The sequence below is a fragment of the Pelophylax lessonae genome (genome assembly GCF_965119305.1).
Source record: "Pelophylax lessonae genome assembly, chromosome: 9".
NCBI classification, from domain to species: Eukaryota; Metazoa; Chordata; class Amphibia; order Anura; family Ranidae; genus Pelophylax; species Pelophylax lessonae.
The window spans coordinates 30,901,586-30,924,056 of NC_138776.1; the positions used below are offsets into that span (position 1 = coordinate 30,901,586).

Genomic DNA, 22,471 nt, shown 5'->3' on the forward strand with positions numbered 1-22,471 from the left:
GGATCACCTGCAACAAATCCCCCCCCCCCCAGCAACTATAGATTCCCGGCAGCAGCAACAGATCTCCCCACAGCAAGCATCAATAGACTCTTCGTCAGCCAGCAACAATAGCCCCCCCCCCCCCAAGTGGATCTCTCCATCTCTCCCAGCAACAACTGACCCCCCCTCCAGCAATATAAGACCCACCCGCAGAAACAGTAGGTCCCTCACCAGCAACAATAGACCTCCCTAGCAACAAAATTACATACATTCAGTGCTGGAGGTGCCGGAACTGCGTTCCCCCTCGTTCCTGCTGAAAAAAAGCCCTGATCAGATGTAAAATTTCAGCTGGTGTGCAGAAAATGATAGATGCGTAATGCAAAGGAGGACTTACAGAATATTCGGCAATGTACGATTGAAAGGCAGCTGAGAAAATCTTTTTTTTTTTCTAATTGGCTGGGATTTCAGTGTATACAGGAAGCCAGGAACAGGGTCCTGGACAGGAAATATATGTACCCACTATTTGGGTTGTGGTTCCTATAGGGAGGGCAACACATTTATGAGTACTAAGGGGTTCTCAGTCATGCAGGGTGAGGGGTTCCAGGGTAATCCAGTTGGAGAGGAGAGGACTGATTTACAGTACTCTCAGGATTGGTGAGTCCTCAGTTAGGACCCAGAATTCGAATGATCTATTTAGTGGATGTCCTCCTTGTCATATATTTATTGGAGACCCTGGAGATAGGAGAAAGGTTCCTCAAAGGCAATAAGCTCCTTGGTGGGTATAGTCGCTAGCATAAGGCCTTCCATCTCTTATAGAAGTTTGCCACGGAAGAGTGTTAAAGTCAGTGGCCATTTTTTCCCAGTATAATAACAGGCAAAGGTATCTTTTGGTTAGAGAGATTGTTGGGTGGGAGGGAGTAGTCCAGTTTTTTAAGATGATTCTTCTGGTGACGTTTGACTTTTAAAGAACAATAAAGACTGTTTACTTTTACAAGCGGCTGGCTGGCTGGTGATCCCGGGATCTCCATATTACATGGGAATCATTCATTTCCTTGGGACTCCAGCAGTGCCACCACCATTGAAAGGGAAACTCATTTTTAATTTTTGGGGCATTGTCTTTGTAATAATAGGAACAATGTAAGGATAATGAGTGTGCACCGTCTACTGCAGCAGAAAAAGTGAGTCAAGAACTTCAAATGAGACATGACTAGGATATCTGAGTAATATGTTAAGATTATATGTGATTCTCCCCTGTCCTGACCATCCATGTTTATGTGGATTGGCTCCAAGTTGTTGACACCCCTGGCAAGTAACTCAGGATCACCCAAAGTGTGGATTCTAAGCAGAGATGTATAGTAACTAAGTAGAACTACTTCACTACTGTACTTAAGTCCCAAAAGGCGGTATCTGTACTTTCCTGGAGTAGAATTTTTTTCTCCTACTTCCACTTTTACTTCACTACATTTTTTCTATGATTTCAATACTTCTACTCCAATATTTTTTTTTTGTGCTGCATAGTTACTCGTTACAATTATAAAAATTACCACTGCCAGAACAGTAGATGGCAGGATTCATGAAGTTCAAAACATGTGTATTATCAGCGCATACGGAAATAAATGCTACTGTATGTATAAATAAAAGCTGCATTTGAAATAATAAAAAACAATATGATGTTCAAACTTTTGACTTCTTTCTTTAATAACTACATAACACAGTACTTGTACTTTTACTTTCAGTACTTGAGTAGCAAAATCTTTAAAAAAACTACTTGCAATACTTAAGTACAAAAAATGTTGAATACTTTAGTACTTCTACTCAAGTCACTTTTTGATCGAGCACTTCCACTTCTACTCAAGTCACTTTTTGATTGAGCACTTGTACTTTTACTCAAGTATGGGTTTCGAGTACTTTATACAACTCTGATTCTAAGTGACAGCTAGGTCTTCACCAGTGCACCCCACATGTAGTAATGAACTAGTAACACTATTGTCCCCCTGACTACTATGCTGCAAGCAGGTTGGCGGCCCTCAGTTCCGTCCCATCAAGGGGTCAAAGTAAAATATTATACGTTTAGTATGCATTGTTGAATTCGATACTAGTATCATGCAACAAAATGCGAACGATAAGTCATCCGATTATCTGATCGTGTGTACGAGGCATAAAATAGTGGCTACAATGTGGAGACAGATTATGTTATACAATTTTGTAAATAAATCTGTTTTTTCCTGCACTGATGAGCACTGATGAGGCTGCACTGACAGGCACTGATGAGGAGGCACTGATGGGGTGGCACTGATATGTGGCACTGATAGGCGGCACTGATATACAGCATTGGTGGGCACTGATAGGCGGCACTGATATGCAGCATTGGTGGGCACTGATAGGCGGCACTGCTGGGCACTGATAGGTGGCACTGATGGACACTGATAGGCGGCACTGGTGGGCACTGATAGGCGGCACTGATTGGCACTGACGGGCGGCACTGGTGGGCACTAATGGGCACTGATAGGTGGCACTGGTGGGCAATAATGGGCACTGGTGGGCGGCACTGATAGATGGCAATGATGGGCACTGATGGGGAGGGCACTGGCGGGCAGCACTGATGTGGAAGGCACTGGTGGGCTCCCTGAGCCCTGATTGCCATCCCTGGTAGCCATAGTGGGCATCCCTGGGGTCATGGGTGGGCATCCCTGGGGTCATGGGTGGGCATCCCTGGTGGTTCTAGTGGCACCCCCCCCCCCCCGAGGGTCTGCACTGGTAATCAATGATCTGATTACCAGTGCAGACCCCTCCCTGTCAGGAGAGCCGCAGATCGGCGCTCCTTTACGTTCTGAGGAAAGCCGATCAACGGCTCTTCCTGTGTACAATGTGACCAGCCGTGATTGGACACAGGGTAAAGAGGCTACGTCAGTAGGCTCTTTACCGAGATCAGAGATGCGGTCTGTCAGTGTGACACGCCGCATCACCGATCGCCGATCTGCGCGCCCCCCGGGGGCGCCCAGAGCGCATTGTCCTACCGCCGTCATATGACGTCCGGTCAGGATAATGCAACCACTTTCCCGCCGTCAATCGCTTATAGGGCGGGCGTGAAGTGGTTAAACTTTAGCCATTTTAGGTTCATGCAGTGATTCTGTCATACCTTATTCTCGAAGCAGGTGCCAATGTTCATCACTGCAGTATCTGAGATCACGTCCTCCTTCAGGGGCACAAAGGCCAGTAACGTAGCTTCTGTTGCAAATGTACTATTTACGGTAAATGCTATTGAAGCTGACCCTCTATGACCTGTAAAGACAAAGGAACATATGTCAAATTTCAACCTACTACTAGTATTTTTGGAACACTAGGCTGCTATGAGAAGCAGAAATCAGTTGAGCTAATAAAACCAAACCAATCCACCTCTGTTACTAGTGAGTCAAAAATACATTCAATTGTATTGCATAATGCCCCTCAAAGTTATTATATTGCTAAATCAAAAGCTCATCATTTTTTATTGTGAAAAAAATAAATAAATACAAAAAATAAGGAAACATGGACAGAGAATATATTTTTAAACCAATGTTGTGATAACCTTTGAAATCCCAATCTGCAGCACAATCAGTCCACAGCTGATTGGCTGAAGGCTCCAATGCTACAATGGGCCTACTATGGTTCCCAACTCCGCCAATGATGTGAGAACGGAGAAGCAGAGGTAGCAGAAAGGCTGAATAGTGTCATGAGTACGAATTACCCAAGGGAATGAATCTGCGCAGGCACACTAGTAAGAGAGCCCAGTGTGGATTTATTCTGCAAAGCCTTTGTGCTATTGGGTAGTAATTACTATTCAAGCTATGTTAAACGTACAGGTGTCCTTTAAAGTGGTTGTAAACCCTTACATATACCCAGTGAAGTGACTGGCCTCAGGTGATACACAGAGATAAAACAAATTGCACCATATAAGTTGTACCTGTTTATCTGCAGTATTCTGTTCTCTACAACTGTTTAAAGTAAGGTGACCAGATTTTTAAAATGAAATCCGGAGACATATTATTTTTTTTTCCTATTGGCAAATGGCACAAGACTGTATAATACGCAGAGCGCTGGGCACAAGACTGCATAATACACAGAGTGCTGGGCACAGGACTACATAATACACAATGCGCTGGGTACAGGACTGCATAATAAACAGAGCGCTGGGCACAAGACTGCATAATACACAGAGCGCTGGGTACAGGACTACATAATACACAGAGTGCTGGGCACAGGACTACATAATACACAATGCGCTGAGTACAGGACTGCATAATAAACAGAGCGCTGGGCACAGGACTGCATAATACACAGAGCGCTGGGTACAGGACTACATAATACACAGAGTGCTGGGCACAGGACTACATAATACACAATGCGCTGAGTACAGGACTGCATAATAAACAGAGCGCTGGGCACAGGACTGCATAATACACAAAGCGCTGGGTACAGGACTGCATAATACACAGAGTGCTGGGTATAGGATTACATAATACACAGAGCACTGGGCACAGGACTGCATAATACACAGAGCACTAGGAACAGGACTACAAAATACACAGAGCGTTGGGCACAGGACTGCATAATACACAGAGCGCTGGGCACAGGACTACATAATACACAGAGTGCTGGGCACAGGACTGCATAATACATAGAGTGCTGGGCACAGGACTACATAATACACAGAGCGCTGGGCACAATACTGCATAATACACAGAGCGCTGGGCACAGGACTACATAATACACAGAGCGCTGGGCACAATACTGCATAATACACAGAGCGCTGGGCACAGGGCTGCATAATACACAGAGTGCTGGGTACAGGATTAAATAATACACAGAGCACTGGGCACAGGACTGCATAATACACAGAGAACGCTAGGAACAGGACTACATAATACACAGAGCGTTGAGCACAGGACTGCATAATACACAGTGCGCATTGCACAGGACTACATAATACACAGAACACTGGGTACAGGGCTACATAATACACAGAGCGATGGGCTGCATAATACACAGAGCGCTGGGCACAGGGCTGCATAATATACAGGAGGGTGTTAAGCATAGAGTACAGGGTTCCAAGGTTTGCTATGCACAGAGGACACTTCTGCCCCCACATCCATAGCTCACCTCTGCACCCTTCTATTACAGATTATCTCTGCAGCCACCTCCCAGCCCTTCCCCCACAAGAGCCAAACTCTCCATCTCTCCATGCAGCTGCACCAGCTCTGATCCCAGCTCCTCCACTGCCCTAACCTGTGTACAAACAGATCCCCCCCCCCCATCTGCTCACCTCCCGGTCTCAGCCCTCTACACAGTCAATTTATGGCTCTGCCTCTCCTCCACTGAACAGGAGCAGCAGTGAGATCGTCCAGCAGGTGGCATCTGCATCTGATCCACCAGGCTGTTTCTCAGCCAGCATGGGAAGCCCTGCCTACATTAATCTGGCCCTGAATCTGGGGACAAAACCGGGGACAGACTTGGACAGGGGACAGTGTCTCCAATCCGGGGGCTGTCCTCGGAAACCGGGGACATCTGGTCACCCTAGTTGAAAGCCCAGAATTGATACAGCTTGTCTGAGCTTTAGAAAATAGGGGGTGGGGAGCAGAAGTTACACACTGCAGAGCTCAGTGAGGAGAGCTCTGAGAGCTGATTGGAGGGAAGGAACACATCCCCTTTATACAGCACACAGCTGAGGCTGTCAATCGCAAGCTGTGTACCGGAGCTCCTTCAGCACACAGAGAATGACACTTAGTGCTCTTAATTGAGACAGGTACACTCTATAGAGGAATATGCTTTGTTCATATTTCATGTCTGAGGTTTACAACCACTTTAAAGTATATGTGTGTGTGTATATATATATATATATGTATATATATATATATATATATATATATATATATATATATATATATATATATATATATATATATATATATATATGTAGCACTGTTCCCATAGGGCTTGCTGTGTGATGACTTGTTGGGTCTCCTCTGATTACCTGCAGACAGTCACTTAGGGACAGTTCACTCATCCTCACTTTACTCCCAGTTGCTTGTTACCCAATAAACAGTTCAGTGGTTTTATATTTATTGTGGAACTTGGATGGGAAAAGGGAGTGGTGGGATAAGTATATGTATTTTGGTGTGATTCTCGCGCTGTCTGGGGGAACTCTGGTGTACATTTCCTAGATGCTGCGTATGCACTGTATGGTTTATAGTGGGATACTCCAACCTTAACTATTTACGGTTGATAAGGACAACTCTCACTTCACCTCATCGTATTATTTGTGGAAGCAGACACACTGCTTTAACCATACTGCCACTTGTATGGAAGAATTAGGTCCTCTTGCTCTCTCTAGCAGCAGACTTGATGCAACTACATTATCTTTAGGACACTCTCTAGCATCACCTAGACTGACACCCGTCCACTGACTCTTCCACAGAAGGAGTGGCCCTCTCAGGTCAGGCCCCACGACACAGATCTGTACTCTCTGTAGGCAGAATCAGATCCTCTCCAGTGTCTCCCTTCCAGTCAGCTCTGCAGAACATTTGGGTTCAGCTTCTCTCTGACTCTAAGGTCCTCAGGTCGACCACAAGTGCAATTGTACTAAAGTCATACAGATACCTGTTAATCGTGCCAGTGAAATCCACCTAAAGCAGATGTGATGTTGTGGCAAGGATGCTGCACTGTTCCCGAATTCAAAGCAGCATTGCCACTGTAGATTTTTTTTTTGGGGGTGTGGCTATCAGCATTGTCACTGCTCATTCTCAAGCCTGTAGCACCTTGCCAAGCATTTGAAAGCCGTTTGAACATTTATTGTAATTATCATTTCCCACTAACAATTTTTTGTAAAACAAAACATTAAGTCTCGGTTCACACTACGTCGCTCCGACTTAGGGGGCGACCAGTGAAGTCGCGTGCAGCGCGACTTCGGCGCGACTTGCACGGACTTCATAAAATGAATGTCTATGCAAGTCGCCCCGAAGTAGTACAGGACCCTTTTTCTAAGTCGGAGCGACTTGTGTCGCTCCTATTAGAACCGGTCCTGTACTACACTATGGGGCGCGACGGTGCACGACTTGTCAGGCTGACCAAGTCGCCTGACAAGTCGTACCAGTGTGAATGGAGAGTAAAGAAAACTGGTGTCATCAGATCCCTCTGAACCATAGCCACACACATGCCCCATCCACACATATCCAGAAATGTAATACTTACTTCCTGACAGGTCAACAGTGATTTCACCATTTGTTACAATTTTGTTTCTTGCCATAAACTGAAAAAAAAAAAAAAATAGATGCAAATTAGATGAAAAAGCAAAACATGTTGATAGTTTATATATAGACAAAATATTTTTTCAGTTTTTAGATCCAGTAGGAAAAAGGTAGAATTTCTGTCTTTTTTTTTTTTTTGCTCTCTGTCTCCCTGCTGGAGAGATTTGTTTCTCGTCCTGCTGATCATTGTGTCCGAGACAGAAAGTAATGGGAAATCCAAGAAATTATGAATGTTTCATAATTATTATAAGTGTTATAATCATTTATGTATACATATATAGAGTATATCTAGAAACTGCATTTCTTCAGCAGATTCTGCTAAGAATTTAAACAGTGGCTACTGCATATCCTGCCATATGGTTTTTGTTAAAGACCTTACATTACACTATATTGCATGACGTTCGTATATCCTGTCCAGATGTTTTAGAATACAATAGACTACTGTTCAACCCCCACCCCCCCCCCCTCTTTAGGATATATTAAAGGCTGTCAATCATTGTCCAAAGAAAGGGGGGGGGTTTCAATCTTAACTTTGTCCAAAGTGTATATAGGATAAGGAGACACGTATGCAAACCAGACGGGTTATAGTAACTCACAGAAGTACTGTATGTCGGTATAACCTGTCTCCTCGTATACAAGTATTAAATGAATTCTTCTTTGAATCAGCTTGTGGTCTAAAGGTAAATTCATTGACAGAAACTAAAAGGACTACGATGCAGCCATGCTGGATCATAGGAGCTGTCGTTTGTGGGGAGCACTGTGCTGTGGAAGCGGATAAACTACAATGCTCACAAAAACCTGGTAAGAGGAGAGTCAAGGAGAGTTTTCTGGGCTTGTGATATACAGAATGCTGTCTTGCTGTGTAGGGACCAGAGCTGTGCCCGCCTCTGTACCTATGTGGGTCTACATCAGAAACAGAGCCTTTAAAGGGCCAGAGTGCTGGGGGACTCAACAGCTTCCTGAGGATCAGAGATAGACAAGAGTCCAGGGCTGGGTGACAGGACTTGTGAACCTCTACGGCTGTGCTGACTTTACCACTGTTTAGCAGATCAGGACAGGATGAGACTTGTGCCTTGTAGCCCCAAAAACAAATCACTGTATGCAGACTGAAGGGGACAGTAATCAAGTGCATCACCGTACAGACTGGGCCCCACCGTTTAGCTGGCTGAAGTTTGCAGGTCAGGTTCCAGATACTGATACTCTCATCTATTTATATCCATATCTACAGGGGGGGGGGGGCATACACAAAGTGCACTCTGATACACCTGCTATTTATTTATTTTAGAGGAGTTACTGTGAGCCTTTTCATTACTGTTTATACTGTTCATTGTTTATACGATTCGCTGCTTATACTGCTCAATACTAGTACTGCTGCTACTAGGTTAATCTTGCTTAGACTAACTAGCACATATGTCAGTTTACTGCATGAAAAACAGATTATTTGGCCTGTCCATTGATATTTGTACATTTCCACTTACTTTGCCTTGTGACAATATACTTACTTTACTTACAATTAGGTAGCCTAGTGCCTATCTTCTGATAAACTAATATAGTTGTGAGTAGGATACTAATACCTGAGCTTACTTTGGTGTTTGCAACATCTCATTAACTAATGAGGTGTGTCAGAGAAGGGGGACGAAGCATGGGAGTTCCACACCAGCTTGTACAGACTTTTTCAAAGATTTTTATTTTGCAACAACTATTTCGGGGGCTCAGCATCCCCCTTTGTCGGGGATAAAAACTACATGATGTAGGCACTTGGCCTTTCCAGGCAAGTGCCTACATCATCTAGTTTTAGCCCTGATGAAGGGAGAGTGAGGAGCCCTGAAATGGCTACCTACTGGGCACTTTCACCCCCTTTCTGCCCAGACCAATTTTCAGCTGCCACGTTGCCGCATTTTGAAAGACAATTGCGTGGTCATGCAACACTGTACCCAAACAAAATGTTTATCGTTTTTGTGAAACAGATAGAGCTTTCTTTTGGTGGTGTTTAATCACCACTGGGTTTTTTATTTTTTTGCGAAGCAAATGAAAAAAGACAGAAATTAGTTTTTAAAAATTTTTCCTTAGTTTCTGTTAGGAAATGTTGTAAATAGGTCATTTTTCTCCTTCACTGATGTGCGCTAATGAGGCTGCACTGATGGGCACCGATAAGCTGCACTAATGAGTACTGATAGGAGGCACTGATATGCTACACTGATGAGCACTGATGAGGCAGCACTGATGAGGAGGCACTGATATGCGGCACTGATGGGCACTGATAGTTGGCACTAATGGGCGCTGATAAGCGGCACTGATGGGCACTCATAAGAGGAAATGATAGGTGGCATTGATAGGCAGGGTTGGGACAAGGAGGGGACAAGTACATATACTGCAGCGGTCAGCCCCGGCCAGGTAAAGTGACGTACCGGTACGTCACTAGCCTGTCACTTGCTTGTGAGCCAATAGCGGGCGAGCGCGCGCCCGCGGAGGCGCGCTCCCGCCCCGGCTCGTTCCCTGGGAAGTCCGTGCGTGTGTCACTCGCGATCGTCTGCCGTGAAGGGAAAGGCAGGCGGCTAATGTAAACAAAACCGCCTGTCATTCTCCCCTGTGTATGAATAATGATCATACGGTTCTACTATGTAGGACCGTTGATCACTGTTCCTACACCAGTAGCCATGTCCAATCACAGTTAGAATCACGCCCCTAGGGACACACTTAACCCCTCCTTCCCCAATAAAGTTAACCCCTTCCCTGCCAGTGTCATTTTGCAGTAACAGTGCAAATGTATAGCACTGATTACTGTAGTAATGTCACTGGTAACCCCAAAAGTGTCAAAAATGTCAGTCAAGGGTCTGATCTGTACGCCGCAATGTCGCAGTACCGCAAAAAAAATCGCAGATCGCCGCCATTACGCGTTAAAAAAAAACACCAAAATGACAAAAATCTTTTCCTTAGTTAGTAAATGCAATAACTTTTGCGCAAACCAATCAAAATACGCTTTCTGCGATTTCTTTTTACCAAACATATGTAGCATAAAACAAATTGGCCTAAAATGTTAAAAAATTTTGATTTTTACATTTTTTTGGGGGGGAATTTCATATAAAAAAATGTGAAAAATATTGTTATTTTTGCAAAATTGACGCTCTTTTTTTGTTTATAGCGCAAAAAGTAAAAATCGCACAGGTGATCAAATACCACCAAAAGAAAGCTCTGTTTGTGGGAAAAAAGGACGTCAAATTCGTTTAGGTACAGCATCGCACGACCGCGCAATTGTCCGTTAAAGTCACGCAGTGCCGAATCGCAAAATAGGCCCTGGTCAGGAAGGGGGTAAAATCTTTCGGGGCTTAAGTGGTTAAAGGCTTACCTATAGGTAAACGTTATAAAAGTGGGTTTACAACCTCTTTAATAAGATATATAATGTATATGGAATACATCTCTGTATCACCTCAGAAGTCCCGGCATATTCCTAACCTATTATAAACAGCAATGAATGTGATTGCATAATAGAGACAACTCCAGGAAAGTAAAAAAAAAAGTCCACCCTTGCAGTGTAGGTGTGGGGAGGGGGAGAAAGTGCGTCTTTCTCTTACCTTATTCCCAGTGGTGGGATTCAGCCAGTTCGCACCGGTTCCACAGAACCGGTTACTAAATATTTGGACGTTCGCAGAACCGCCTTGTGACCATCTATATATCATCGGCTGCTCTGCTGCTCTCTCTGTCCTCTGTCCCTGCTTGTGGCCGTGGCGGCGGCGCTCTCTCTCTCTGCAGGGAGGCGGCCGGAGCACACACACTGCACTGGTTGCTAGGCTAGAGCCACTTAGCGTCACCCCTTTCTCCTCCAGGCCGCCGCCTCCTAGACAGTCCCCGCCTATTACAATTTGGCTCTAGTAGGCTTCAGGAAAGGGTGGACCCGGGGCGCAGAGCAGTGCGCCCCGAGCCCACCCATTGTGTGACAATAGCGAATGCAAATTTGCTATTGTCACACGGATCCTCCTCCTGGCCAATCAGGAAGCGGGTTCGAGACCCACTTCCTGATTGGCCGAAAGGGAAACCCCATGCCATTGGCCGAGGAGGAGGCAGGAATACTCGAGGAGACGTGGGGACCGAAGAGAAGAAGCCGCCGCTACAACAGGTAAGTCAAGTGCACTGGTCTTGGGGGGGCTTGGCAAGTTGGCATGCTGTTCACTATGCATTGAAGGAGGGAACACTGGTCTCTGCATTGAAGGAGACACGATGATCTCTGCATTGAAGGGGGCATGATGATCTCTGCATTGAAGGGGGCACGCTGGTCTCTGCATTGAAAGGGGGCATGAATGATGATCTCTGCATTGAAGGGGGCACGAATGATGATCTCTGCATTGAAGGGGGTACGAATGATGATCTCTGCATGAAGGGGGCACCCCGCACGCTGGTCTCTGCATTGAAAGGGGGCACGGTGATCTCTGCATTGAAAGGGGGCATGATGATATCTGCATTGAAAGAGGGCACGCAGCACGATGGTCGCTGTGCATTGAAAGGGGGCACGCTGGTCACTGTGCATTGAAAGGGGGCACGCTGGTCACTGTGCATTGAAAGGGGGCATGCTTGTCACTGTGCATTGAAAGGGGGCACGCTGGTCACTGTATTGAAGGGGGCACGCTGGTCACTGCATTGAAGGGGGCACGCACGCTGGTCACTGCATTGAAGGGGGCACGCTGTTCACTGCATTAAAGGGGGCACGCACGATGGTCACTGTGCATTGAAAGGGGGCACGCTGGTCACTGTGCATTGAAAGGGGGCACGCTGGTCATTCTGCATTGAAAGGGGGCACGCTGATCACTGTGCATTGAAAGTCGGAACTGGTTACTAAAATTTTTGAATCCCACCACTGCTTATTCCATGTTCCAGCCAGCTCCAGTGCTCTCTTCCTCCACACAAAGCCCTGACATCATCACATACCATACAGGGACATTAACCCTATATAGTATGATGGGGAGGCCGGAGTGTGACCACAGCCAGTAACATACATAGAAGCTGAAGGGGACATGTCACAGCACTGGAGGAAGCCTACAGCAGCAAGGAATAAGGTAAAGCTAGGTACACATAGATTGAGATGTGTCTAGTTCAGCAGGGATCAGCTGAATTTCAATCTGAGTGTAGCTGCCCCTGTTAGAAGCCTATCATTAGATCAGCTTATGTTGAACAGGACTGCTGGAAAACATTGCTTAATCAATGGATTGCAGCCAATTGGCTGCAGCACTAGTTTGTGTATGCTGACAGTAGGGGGTGCCCATTTTCAGAATACAGTGCCCCTGAATATTCCTGTATCCACATCAGCTAGCAATATGAACAAAATAAACTGTGCATGTGTACCAGCTTAAATTATAAATTCACATTTTAGAACATGTTACACTAGTATTCAGGGTGTAACATGTTCTAGTTGCCCCCCTCTCCTCCTTAGCGCCCCCCTCAGTGTGACAGTGGGCAGAGATTCTTCTCCCTCACCTGTTGTCACATTTTGAAGACAGCATGGCTGTTCAAGGCTCCACCCACACGGCCACATTATTAATTCACAGGAATCTGTGAATGTAGAAACTACAAGTCCTGTCCCCCATTGCAGCAGACAGACTTGAAGTTGAAATGATCTGCCAGCACACTGATCAGCTCACCCGCTGTATTTCATTCCCCTTGCCTACAGCTCTGAACTAACAGCCTGTGCAGAGGTTTGGGCACAGAGGTTTAGGCAGTGTGTGCAGGAGCCTGACATTGCACACGTGATCTGCTAATCATGGGTGCAATATTTTGTAGAATACTGTTTTATAAAAGAATAAATGCAAATTTATTACTGGCGAAAATATGTGCATATATTATTTTTTAATTAAAGGCGAACCTAGCCCTTATGTATTTATACCTTTATCCTCTGCCCCTAGACTAAATGAGCATTTAACCCATACAGTACAGAGGCCCTACTGCGAGGGTGGATTTTTTTTTTAAATCTTTGTTATGTATGATAATGTTAGGGAAGACACTTGGGTCAGGCAGAAACATAAATGGGTGGCTTTATGTATATATGTGAGTGTTTGTGTGTGTATATATATATATATATATATATATATATATACTGTATTTGTGAAATGCCTCATAGGGGATACTGTGGTGCACTAGGGTGTATACTTATACTCTTTATCTCTGCACTATGTAGTTTACACACTCTTGACTCGTGCACATTGTATATTACATACACGCCCCTTCACCCTACTTTATCCACTCATGACTGCTGCACTCTGTACAATTGTTTTGCTCCTGACCCTTGCACCTTGTAATTTATCTAATCTTAAACTCTGCACGCTATACGTAGGTATAATGAACAGGTGTGGGTAAGATGATTGGTCGTGCATTAAAAAGGGTGGGGCACCTTGGCATGTTTGCCCTGGGCGCTGGATGGCCTTGTCCCGGCACTGCTGATAGGCATCAGTGATAGATGGCACTGACAGGCATCACTGATGGGCACTGATTTGCTGCACTGGTGGGCACAGATTGGCTGCACTGGTGGGCACAGATTGGCTGCACTGGTGGGCACAGATTGGGAGCACTGGTGGGCAATGTTGGGGCTGCACTAAAAATCAGGACACTAGTAATCATTGCCCTGATTGTCAGTGCAAATGTCCCCTGTGTGGATTTTCCAGTTTTCTGCTCTCCTCTTCTCACGCCCTGTCAGCATGAGGCGAATCCTGTTTACTTTGTGATTAGCTGTGATTAGACACAACTGATCACATGGTAAAGAGCCACTGTGATTGGCTGTTTACCACGATTTGTGATTAGCTGCATCCAAAGGACACAGCGATCACAGATCACTGCCGGTGCGTGCCGCAGGGGGTGCACAGGCAGCGCGGGGTACGGGAGGACGTCATATGACGTCCTCCCGGCAAAGTGCGCCTGCGCTGTAGCCATCATTCAGCTTTAGCGCGGTCGAAGGGGTTAAGCTGATATACAACATTGTTTTCAAGTGACTTCTTTTGCGCTTAAAACTCACAATGTATTTGATGCTGGTGCTAGTTACACCTTTCCCAACTCCTTCTTCTGTGAATAAGTAATCCACTTGTATGCTGTAACTCTGATCGCAGGACAGCTGATCCTTTAGAGGTCTTATACGTAAATGGCTCTGTGACTTTGAGAAAATACGAAAGAGCGTCTTCTCATCATAGGGGTAAGTTCTAGCAGAATTGATGTAGAAACTGCTGTATTCATCCTTCCCATAACAGAGGTTATCATCTTCATATGAGGCCTGTGGAAGTAAAAGAAAGGCATCAAATTATTATTATTTTTTTTTTTTTCAGGCCGAAAAAAAAATTATTTTATAAACCAGTAAATGCATATCAAAAATGATATAAACATACAGTTAGATATGTTAGATCGGTATACAGCAGAGACAAACAGTGAAATCTCACAATAGGTAGTAATATTTAAGAGCCCATTCACATTAGCGCGACTTGTCAGGCGACTTGTCAGCCTGACAAGTCGCGGTCGGTCGCGGTCCATTGAGTAGTACAGGACCCATTCTAATAGGAGCGACACAAGTCGCTTCGACTTAGAAAAAGGGTCCTGTACTACTTTGGGGCGACCTCGGAGCGACTTGCATAGACTTCCATTAAGTGAAGTCCCTGCAAGTCGCGCCGAAGTCGCGGTGCACGCGACTTCACAGGTTGCCCCCCGAAGTCGTGTCGCCTCAGTGTGAACCGGCTCTAAAAGAAAGATGTGTACTACTCAGACAAACAACATTATAAATTCAACAAAGACAAACATATCCAAGGTATCTGCTTAAGGCCCCTTTCACACTTGCGGACCGTTCAGATCCGCCTGTCAATTTTTCAGGCGGATCTGAATGGATGCCCCATGCATCTCTATGGGGCATCGGATGTCAGCAGAGACATGTCCGCTGACATCCGATCTGATACGGTCCGTCAAATCCGGACGGATGGAAACTCTATTTTTCCATCCATCTGGCGGATCGGATCGGATGGGATCGGATGAGAACGGACAGACGGACGGGACAGGACAGGAGAAGAGCGGGGACCTGACGGCTCCGTCTCCGCACACAGCGCAGAGACAGAGCTGCCATCTGGCTGCTCAGCGAGGGATCGGCGGATCCATCCCCCCGCTGAGAAAAACGGAGTCTGCCGACAGAGCGGCAAGTGGGAAAGGGGCCTTAAGCCCCGTACACACGCAGCGATTATCGGCCGACCGATCGTCCGTCTTTTGTCCAGAGTGGTGTCTGTTGGTTGGAATGTGCCTAGACTGCACACTAATTTTCTTGCCCAACAAAATTCTACTTCAGAAGTGATGTCATGTGTTGGATTGCTTTCTTTGTGTTCTTTCTTCTCTGAGCATGCCTAGTCTTGCTCATTAGATTTTTCCCTGTCGAAATCTGTACTGACTGCACGAAAATCGGCCGTTGTGTCGGCCAACAAAAATTTTATAGCCTGCACACCAGATTTTTTCGGCCGAAAAGTCGGAGTTGGCTGTCGGAAGCATCATACTAACAAGCCGAAAATCGTCAGATCGGTCGTCGGAAGAAAATTCCCTGCCAATTTTCGACGCGTGTGTACGAGGCTTTAGTTTGGGACCTGGAATAAGAAAAGAAGAAAGAGAAATACTTGACCTCCATTAATAAAGATATTAAAGGAGCACTATCACCTGAATAAATCAAACCCGTATTATACAGAAACCCTAGTAGGGAACTATCCCTAAATTTCACCACCACCTGGTGTGGTGCCAAACCTGGTTCATCCAGCCATAAATGCCACATAGAATAAAATTTTCGAGGAACTTTTCTATGTCAAATTCTCACGAATAAGCATATTGTTTACTCATTTGGGCACCCAAGGAACAATCCAATAGCGAGCAATTAGCTTGCGAGCAGTATATAACAAACATAAGACCGTAGTGTGTGCATGCGGAGTAGGAAATTCCTCCTCCAAGGCACCCAGCAACCAAATAATGGGTTCCCTCTGGAGTCTAAACATGAACACTGGTGATATCGTGTCCAGGACCTCACTCCATTAACAAGCTCCGATGTCCACCAGCCACTCGCGATCTCGCTCAGGAGAGGGAGAAAGGCAGATGTAAACACAGCCATCTGTCATTCATTCAGCGGGCCACGGAAAAATGATCAAAACGTTGACCGGTCCGCGGCGATAAAAAGGTTGGGGAGCACTGGTAGAGAAGACAGGGCTACAGATAAACAGGTACAACATATGTCGGAGAATTTGTTTCATCTCTGTGTATCACCTGAGGCCAGTCACTTCGCTGGGTATAGGTAAGGTTTTACAATCACTTTTCAGCCTTTTTTTACTCTTTCCACTCTGAAGAGTTTATAGAGGGCTTCGATAAAGCTGGACATATCCAGCATGATACATTCAGACGAATGTTTACAACCGAAAATGTTTCAAACTCTCCTGCGTGTATTTATCCCCATCCCTTAATTTGTATATGGTACGTACAGAAAGGGTGATGTTGGGCTTGTAGTATGATGATGTGTCTATCACACTCTCAACTCTTCCATTAGCGTCCGTTGTTAGACATTTGACTTCTGCTCCATCAATCCGCACTTTAATTGTTTTAGAGGCCAGTGGCTTGCCTTTCTCATCTGTTAATGTTGCCTAAAATACAAAATGTATACACAATTAAAGATTGGCTTCCATTAAACAAAAACAGCAATTAAATCTAAAGCCAGCCATGCTTGGATCGAAGTTAGGCTGGTTAAACCGAGATTTGATCCATGTATGGGCAGGCTGATTGTACCCAAGTTGATCCATAGATAGACATGGGTACACCCAGTCTGTCAGATTTTTTTTAGATTTGATTACTTCCAGCAGCTATAGGCCCTAACAGTAATCATAGCGTTCTGTCAGCCGGGAAGGCTCCCCATGTCCCCCCGCCAGCAGAACACAATAGCAATGAAGGAGGGATCAACCGAAATTTGATCCATGTATGGGCAGGCTGATTGTACCCAAGTTTAACTATCGATCGACATGGGTACAACCAGTCTGTCATTTCTTTTTATTTTACATTCAATTACTCCAGTGGTAGAAGGAACGAAAATGGAGTCATCTATGGGCTGCTTAAAGCCCTATTAATATTTTTGCTAGAAAATTACCTAGAACCCCCAAATATTATATATACAGTATCTCACAAAAGTGAGTACACCCTTCATATTTTTGTAAATATTTTATTATACCTTTTCATGTGACAACACTGAAGAAATGACACTTTGCTACAATGTAAAGTAGTGAATGTACAGCTTGTATAACAGTGTAAATTTGCTGTCCCCTCAAAATAACTCAACACACAGCCATTAATGTCTAAACCGCTGGCAACAAAAGTGAGTACACCCCTAAGTGACAATGTCCTAATTGAGCCCAAAGTGTCAATATTTTGTTTTAACCTAGAATGCACTATACTCACAGCAAATGGTAGGTGGACTTTATTGTAGTATGTGCCAATTCTTGCATGATCCAGTGTGAGGATAGCGAGCCTGTTGGTGATCGACATGTAACAAGAACTAGGAACCAGAACACCTGTGAAAAAAGAATCCATGTTTGTGAATGACCTCTCAGGACTGACTGTGTGTGCTGTTATTCACTTATATTCTCTCCCCATCATACAGAATTGTCAGATCAGCTCAGTGTTTGGCTTCAAGGCACCTATGGAAGCTGACCTGTCTGATCTCAGGGCTGACTATGTGTGCTGTTATTCACTTATATTCTCTCCCCATCATACAGAATTGTCAGGTCAGCTCAGTGTTTGGCTTCAAGGCACCTATGGAAGCTGACCTGTCTGATCTCAGGGCTGACTATGTGTGCTGTTATTCACTTGTATTCTCTCCCCATCATACAGAATTGTCAGGTCAGCTCAGTGTTTGGCTTCAAGGCACCTATGGAAGCTGACCTGTCTGATCTCAGGGCTGACTATGTGTGCTGTTATTCACTTGTATTCTCTCCCCATCATACAGAATTGTCAGGTCAGCTCAGTGTTTGGCTTCAAGGCACCTATGGAAACTGACCTGTCTGATCTCAGGGCTGACTATGTGTGCTGTTATTCACTTGTATTCTCTCCTTAGGGGCTTTGCAATCAAACTTATCTCATGGCTCACAAATAACATATGAGGCTGGTGTCATGTTGACCCTCTAGCTTTAATATGTTGAGTGAATGACCCAAAAAAGGGTAAAGATAATGTTTTCTATCCTTTTTATTAACTCAGACCTGGGCAAATTACAGCTCCAAGGCCACATCCAGCCCTATGGCTGTCCCTGCCTGGCCTGCATGCCCCCACTGTCAGCATGCCTCTCTGAGCCTGGCAGCTTCTGAAGAAGAGAGGCACACTAACAGATGTCCAAGTGGAGAGCTGCGAGGACTGAAAGGAAAGAGCCTGAGAAGCTGATCAAAGGAAAAGAGGCCGAGTGAAATATCTTTCATGTTTTACTTAAAACTGCCAACATCCCAATTCATGGAAGAATATAAATCATTGCATATACATGCAGCGGGACACCCCTCGGGGACTTTGAGGCAGTCGCTGAGAAGCTGATCAGAGCAGCCGGGAGTCTCTTTTCTGGTGGGAGAGCATTGCCTAGGGGATGTCCTGACACTCTCCCGCCACTCTGCTACCCAGCTACATTCTTCCTATGTTAGCACCTGCATGCTGCAGACCAGAGATGTATAGTAACTTAGTAGAACTACTTCACTACTGTACTTAAGTACCGAAAGGCGGTATCTGTACTTTCCTAGAGTAGAATTTTTTTCTCCTACTTCCACTTTTACTTCACTACATTTTTTCAATGATTTCAATACTTCTACTCCGATATATTTTTTTTGTGCTGCTTAGTTACTCGTTACAATTATAAAAATTACCACTGCCAGAACAGTAGATGGCAGGTTTCATGAAGCTCAAAACATGTGTATTATCAGCGCATACGAAAACAAAAGCTACTGTATGTATAAATAAAAGCTGCATTTGAAATAATAAAAAACAATATGATGTTCAAACTTTTGACTTCTTTCTTTAATAACTACATAACACAGTACTTGTACTTTTACTTTCAGTACTTGAGTAGCAACATTTTTAAAAAAAAATACTTGCAATACTTAAGTACAAAAAATGTTGAATACTTTAGGACTTCTACTCAAGTCACTTTTTGATAGAGCACTTCCACTTCTACTCAAGTCACTTTTTGATCGAGCACTTGTACTTTTACTCAAGTATGGGTTTCGAGTACACCGGTTCGTTAATCCAGGTCATGATCTGCAGAAATCCCCACTGTACCATTCTCAGGCCCTCTTCTTCCAGTCACAGGACTTTTCAGAGAGCATTTGACAGGGCGTGGTGTGAAGGTGTTATATCGCTTCCCCACTGCCTGATTTAACCGTTTCAACAGTTACGTATTGCATGCAGTTGTGGTGTCGCCCCCATTGATCTCAATGGGCGAGTTTGACAAGCGGTGCCACTTGTCAAACTTTGAACCCTGAATTAAAAATGCTACAGATGCCAAGCATGGCAGCAGCAGCATGTGAACAGCCCCATTTGCGGTCCTGGTGGGTGGCCAGGAAGCACTAAAACCATGTCTCAGCTGCGCGTTTTTACCACCCACTGACCACGCATCTGGAAGTGACCTATTTCATGAGTAGTTGTAGCTTTTATTCCTAGTTTATTTTTTGTTAAAGGTTTACGCACTCACTGACCTTCCCTGGTCCCAAATTAAAGTAGAGCTACAGGCAAAACTTTTTTCTTCATTTGCAGGGATTTTTGGCTATGGGACAGGAAGTGAAAAGAAATTTCCGCAATGGGACACGGATGGCGAAAAAAATTCTGACAGGGGGTTATAACCTTCCCTTACTCTATCCAAAATTAATAAAAATGGGAAAATTGTATCAAATACTTACCGTAATTTTCCTTTCTTGACGCCAATCCATGGCAGCATACATATGATATAGCTCTGCGTCCTATATCCACCACAGGACCTGTTTACATTTATAAAAGTCTGACTGAGAGAAACCTCCTCCATTTTTACATCTTTAAATTTGGGCATTTGCCTATGGAGATATCTGCAAAGCAACAGGCTGGTTGGCGCCTGCCTCAGGCACTACAGGGAAGATCCAGGGGCTCGTACATCAATGGACTTCATTGGAATGATGGTCCAGGCTTTGATATCCATTGTAATAAAGTTTGATTGTACATTTTAGCCCTCCCTGTTTAGCTCGTTATTTACCACATGTATGCTGTCATGTTGGCGTCAGGAAAATGGAAAATTGTGTCAAATACTTACCGTAATTTTCCTTTCCTGAAGTCAATCCATGGCAGCATACGAACCCTCCTTTTTTTTTTTATCTTGTTATTTTTATGGCATTAGGGAGGTTGCTCTCAGTCAGAATTTTTATAGGTTGAAACAGGTCCTGTGGTGGATATAGGGGTGGAGCTATATCATATGTATGCCGCCATGGATTGGCGTCAAGAAAGGAAAATTACGGTAAGTGTTTAATACAATTTTCCATTTTTATTCATTTTGGATAGAGTAAGGGAAGGTTATAACCCGTCAGATTTTTTTTTTTTTCGCCATCCGTGTCCCATCGTGGAAATTTCCTTTCACTTCCTGTCCCACAGCAAAAAATCCCTGCAAATGAAGGGAATTCCTTAGGGACCCCAGATCACCAAAGCTAGTGTCCCCATTGGAAGATTTCCCTCTATTACTTTTTCTATAGACAGCCCAAAATTTGGGATTTTCCTTTACTTTCACTTTTAATGATAATGGTAAACAGGACAAATAGAGAGGGGAAATCTCCCTAATGGGGACACATACTTTAACTACATCAATGCTGACAAAGACATGCAGCTATGCTGTACATATTCAGCCAAAGCAATGGATGAGATCAGGCCTCCACAATATAACATACAAAGAAGGAATATATTACAAAGCAGTGGTGAACTACTGTGCAAGGATGGTGTGGGTGCTGACTCGCTGGGGGTGCTGTGTCCTCCCGACATTCTGTTTTTGTGTTGCATTTTGCTGCACCGCAGCACCTTGCAACAAAAAAATAAAATAATTTTGGGCGGGCCACAGTACCCCCAGCGAGTCAGCACATGGTTTTCACCTGATAGCAACAGATTAGAGTGAGGGGAGTCCTCTCACCCTGTTCTGGTCATAAGACAGAGCCGGGGGGGGGGGGGGACTTTCCTCACTCTGAACTGCATCTGATGAGTAAATTTAGGGAGGGAGGAGTCCTTTTCTGGATGTCTAAACTGGGGAGGAGGGGTGACTGTCCTGAGCGGTCTGTACTGGGAACAGGGGACTGTCCTGAGGGGTCTGTACTGGGGAGGGGTGACTGCCCTGAGGGGTCTGTACTGGGAACAGGGGACTGTCCTGAGGGGTCTGTACTGGGGAGGGGTGACTGCCCTGAGGGGTCTGTACTTGGGAGGATTGACTGTCCTGAGGGGTCTGTACTGGGGAGGATTGACTGTCCTGAGGGGTCTGTATTGGGGAGAGGTGACTGTCGTGAGGGGTCTCTCTCTACTGGGGAGGGGTGACTGTCCTGAGGGGTCTGTAATGGGGAGGGGTGACTGTCCTGAGAGGTCTGTACTGGGGAGCGGTGACTTTCCTGAGGGGTCTGAACTGGGGAGGGGTGACTGTCCTGAGGGGTCTGAACTGGGGAGGGGTGACTGTCCTGAGGGGTCTGTAATGGGGAGGAGTGACTGTCCTGAGAGGTCTGTACTGGGGAGAGGTGACTTTCCTGAGGGGTCTGAACTGGGGAGAGGTGACTGTCCTGAGAGGTCTGTACTGGGGAGAGGTGACTTTCCTGAGGGGTCTGAACTGGGGAGAGGTGACTGTCCTGAGAGGTCTGTACTGGGAAGGGGTGGCTATCCTGAGGGGTCTGAACTGGGGAGAGGTGACTGTCCTGAGGGGTCTGTACTGGGGAGAGGTGACTGTCCTGAGAGGTCTGTACTGGGGAGAGGTGACTTTCCTGAGGGGTCTGAACTGGGGAGGAGTGACTGTCCTGAGAGGGCTGTACTGGGGAGGGGTCGCTATCCTGAGGGGTCTGAACTGGGGAGATGTGACTGTCCTGAGGGGTCTGTACTGGGGAGAGGTGACTGTCCTGAGAGGTCTGTACTGGGGAGAGGTGACTTTCCTGAGGGGTCTGAACTGGGGAGAGGTGACTGTCCTGAGGGGTCTGTACTGGGGAGAGGTGACTGTCCTGAGAGG

General features: G+C 45.3%; 1 protein-coding gene across 1 annotated transcript in view; it reads right to left on the minus strand.

Moving 5' to 3' along the window:
- The window catches only part of LOC309564199 (ovostatin-like), a gene marked incomplete at its 5' end in the record, with an annotated part of 155,628 nt that overhangs the window by 90,819 nt on the left and 42,338 nt on the right, over positions 1 to 22,471 (minus strand). The window contains 5 exons of the mRNA XM_082268829.1: positions 3,119 to 3,261; positions 7,207 to 7,264; positions 14,257 to 14,508; positions 16,724 to 16,882; positions 17,688 to 17,800. Of these exons, the coding sequence (XP_082124955.1) occupies positions 3,119 to 3,261; positions 7,207 to 7,264; positions 14,257 to 14,508; positions 16,724 to 16,882; positions 17,688 to 17,800 (725 nt within the window). The remainder of the gene's footprint in view (positions 1 to 3,118; positions 3,262 to 7,206; positions 7,265 to 14,256; positions 14,509 to 16,723; positions 16,883 to 17,687; positions 17,801 to 22,471) is intronic.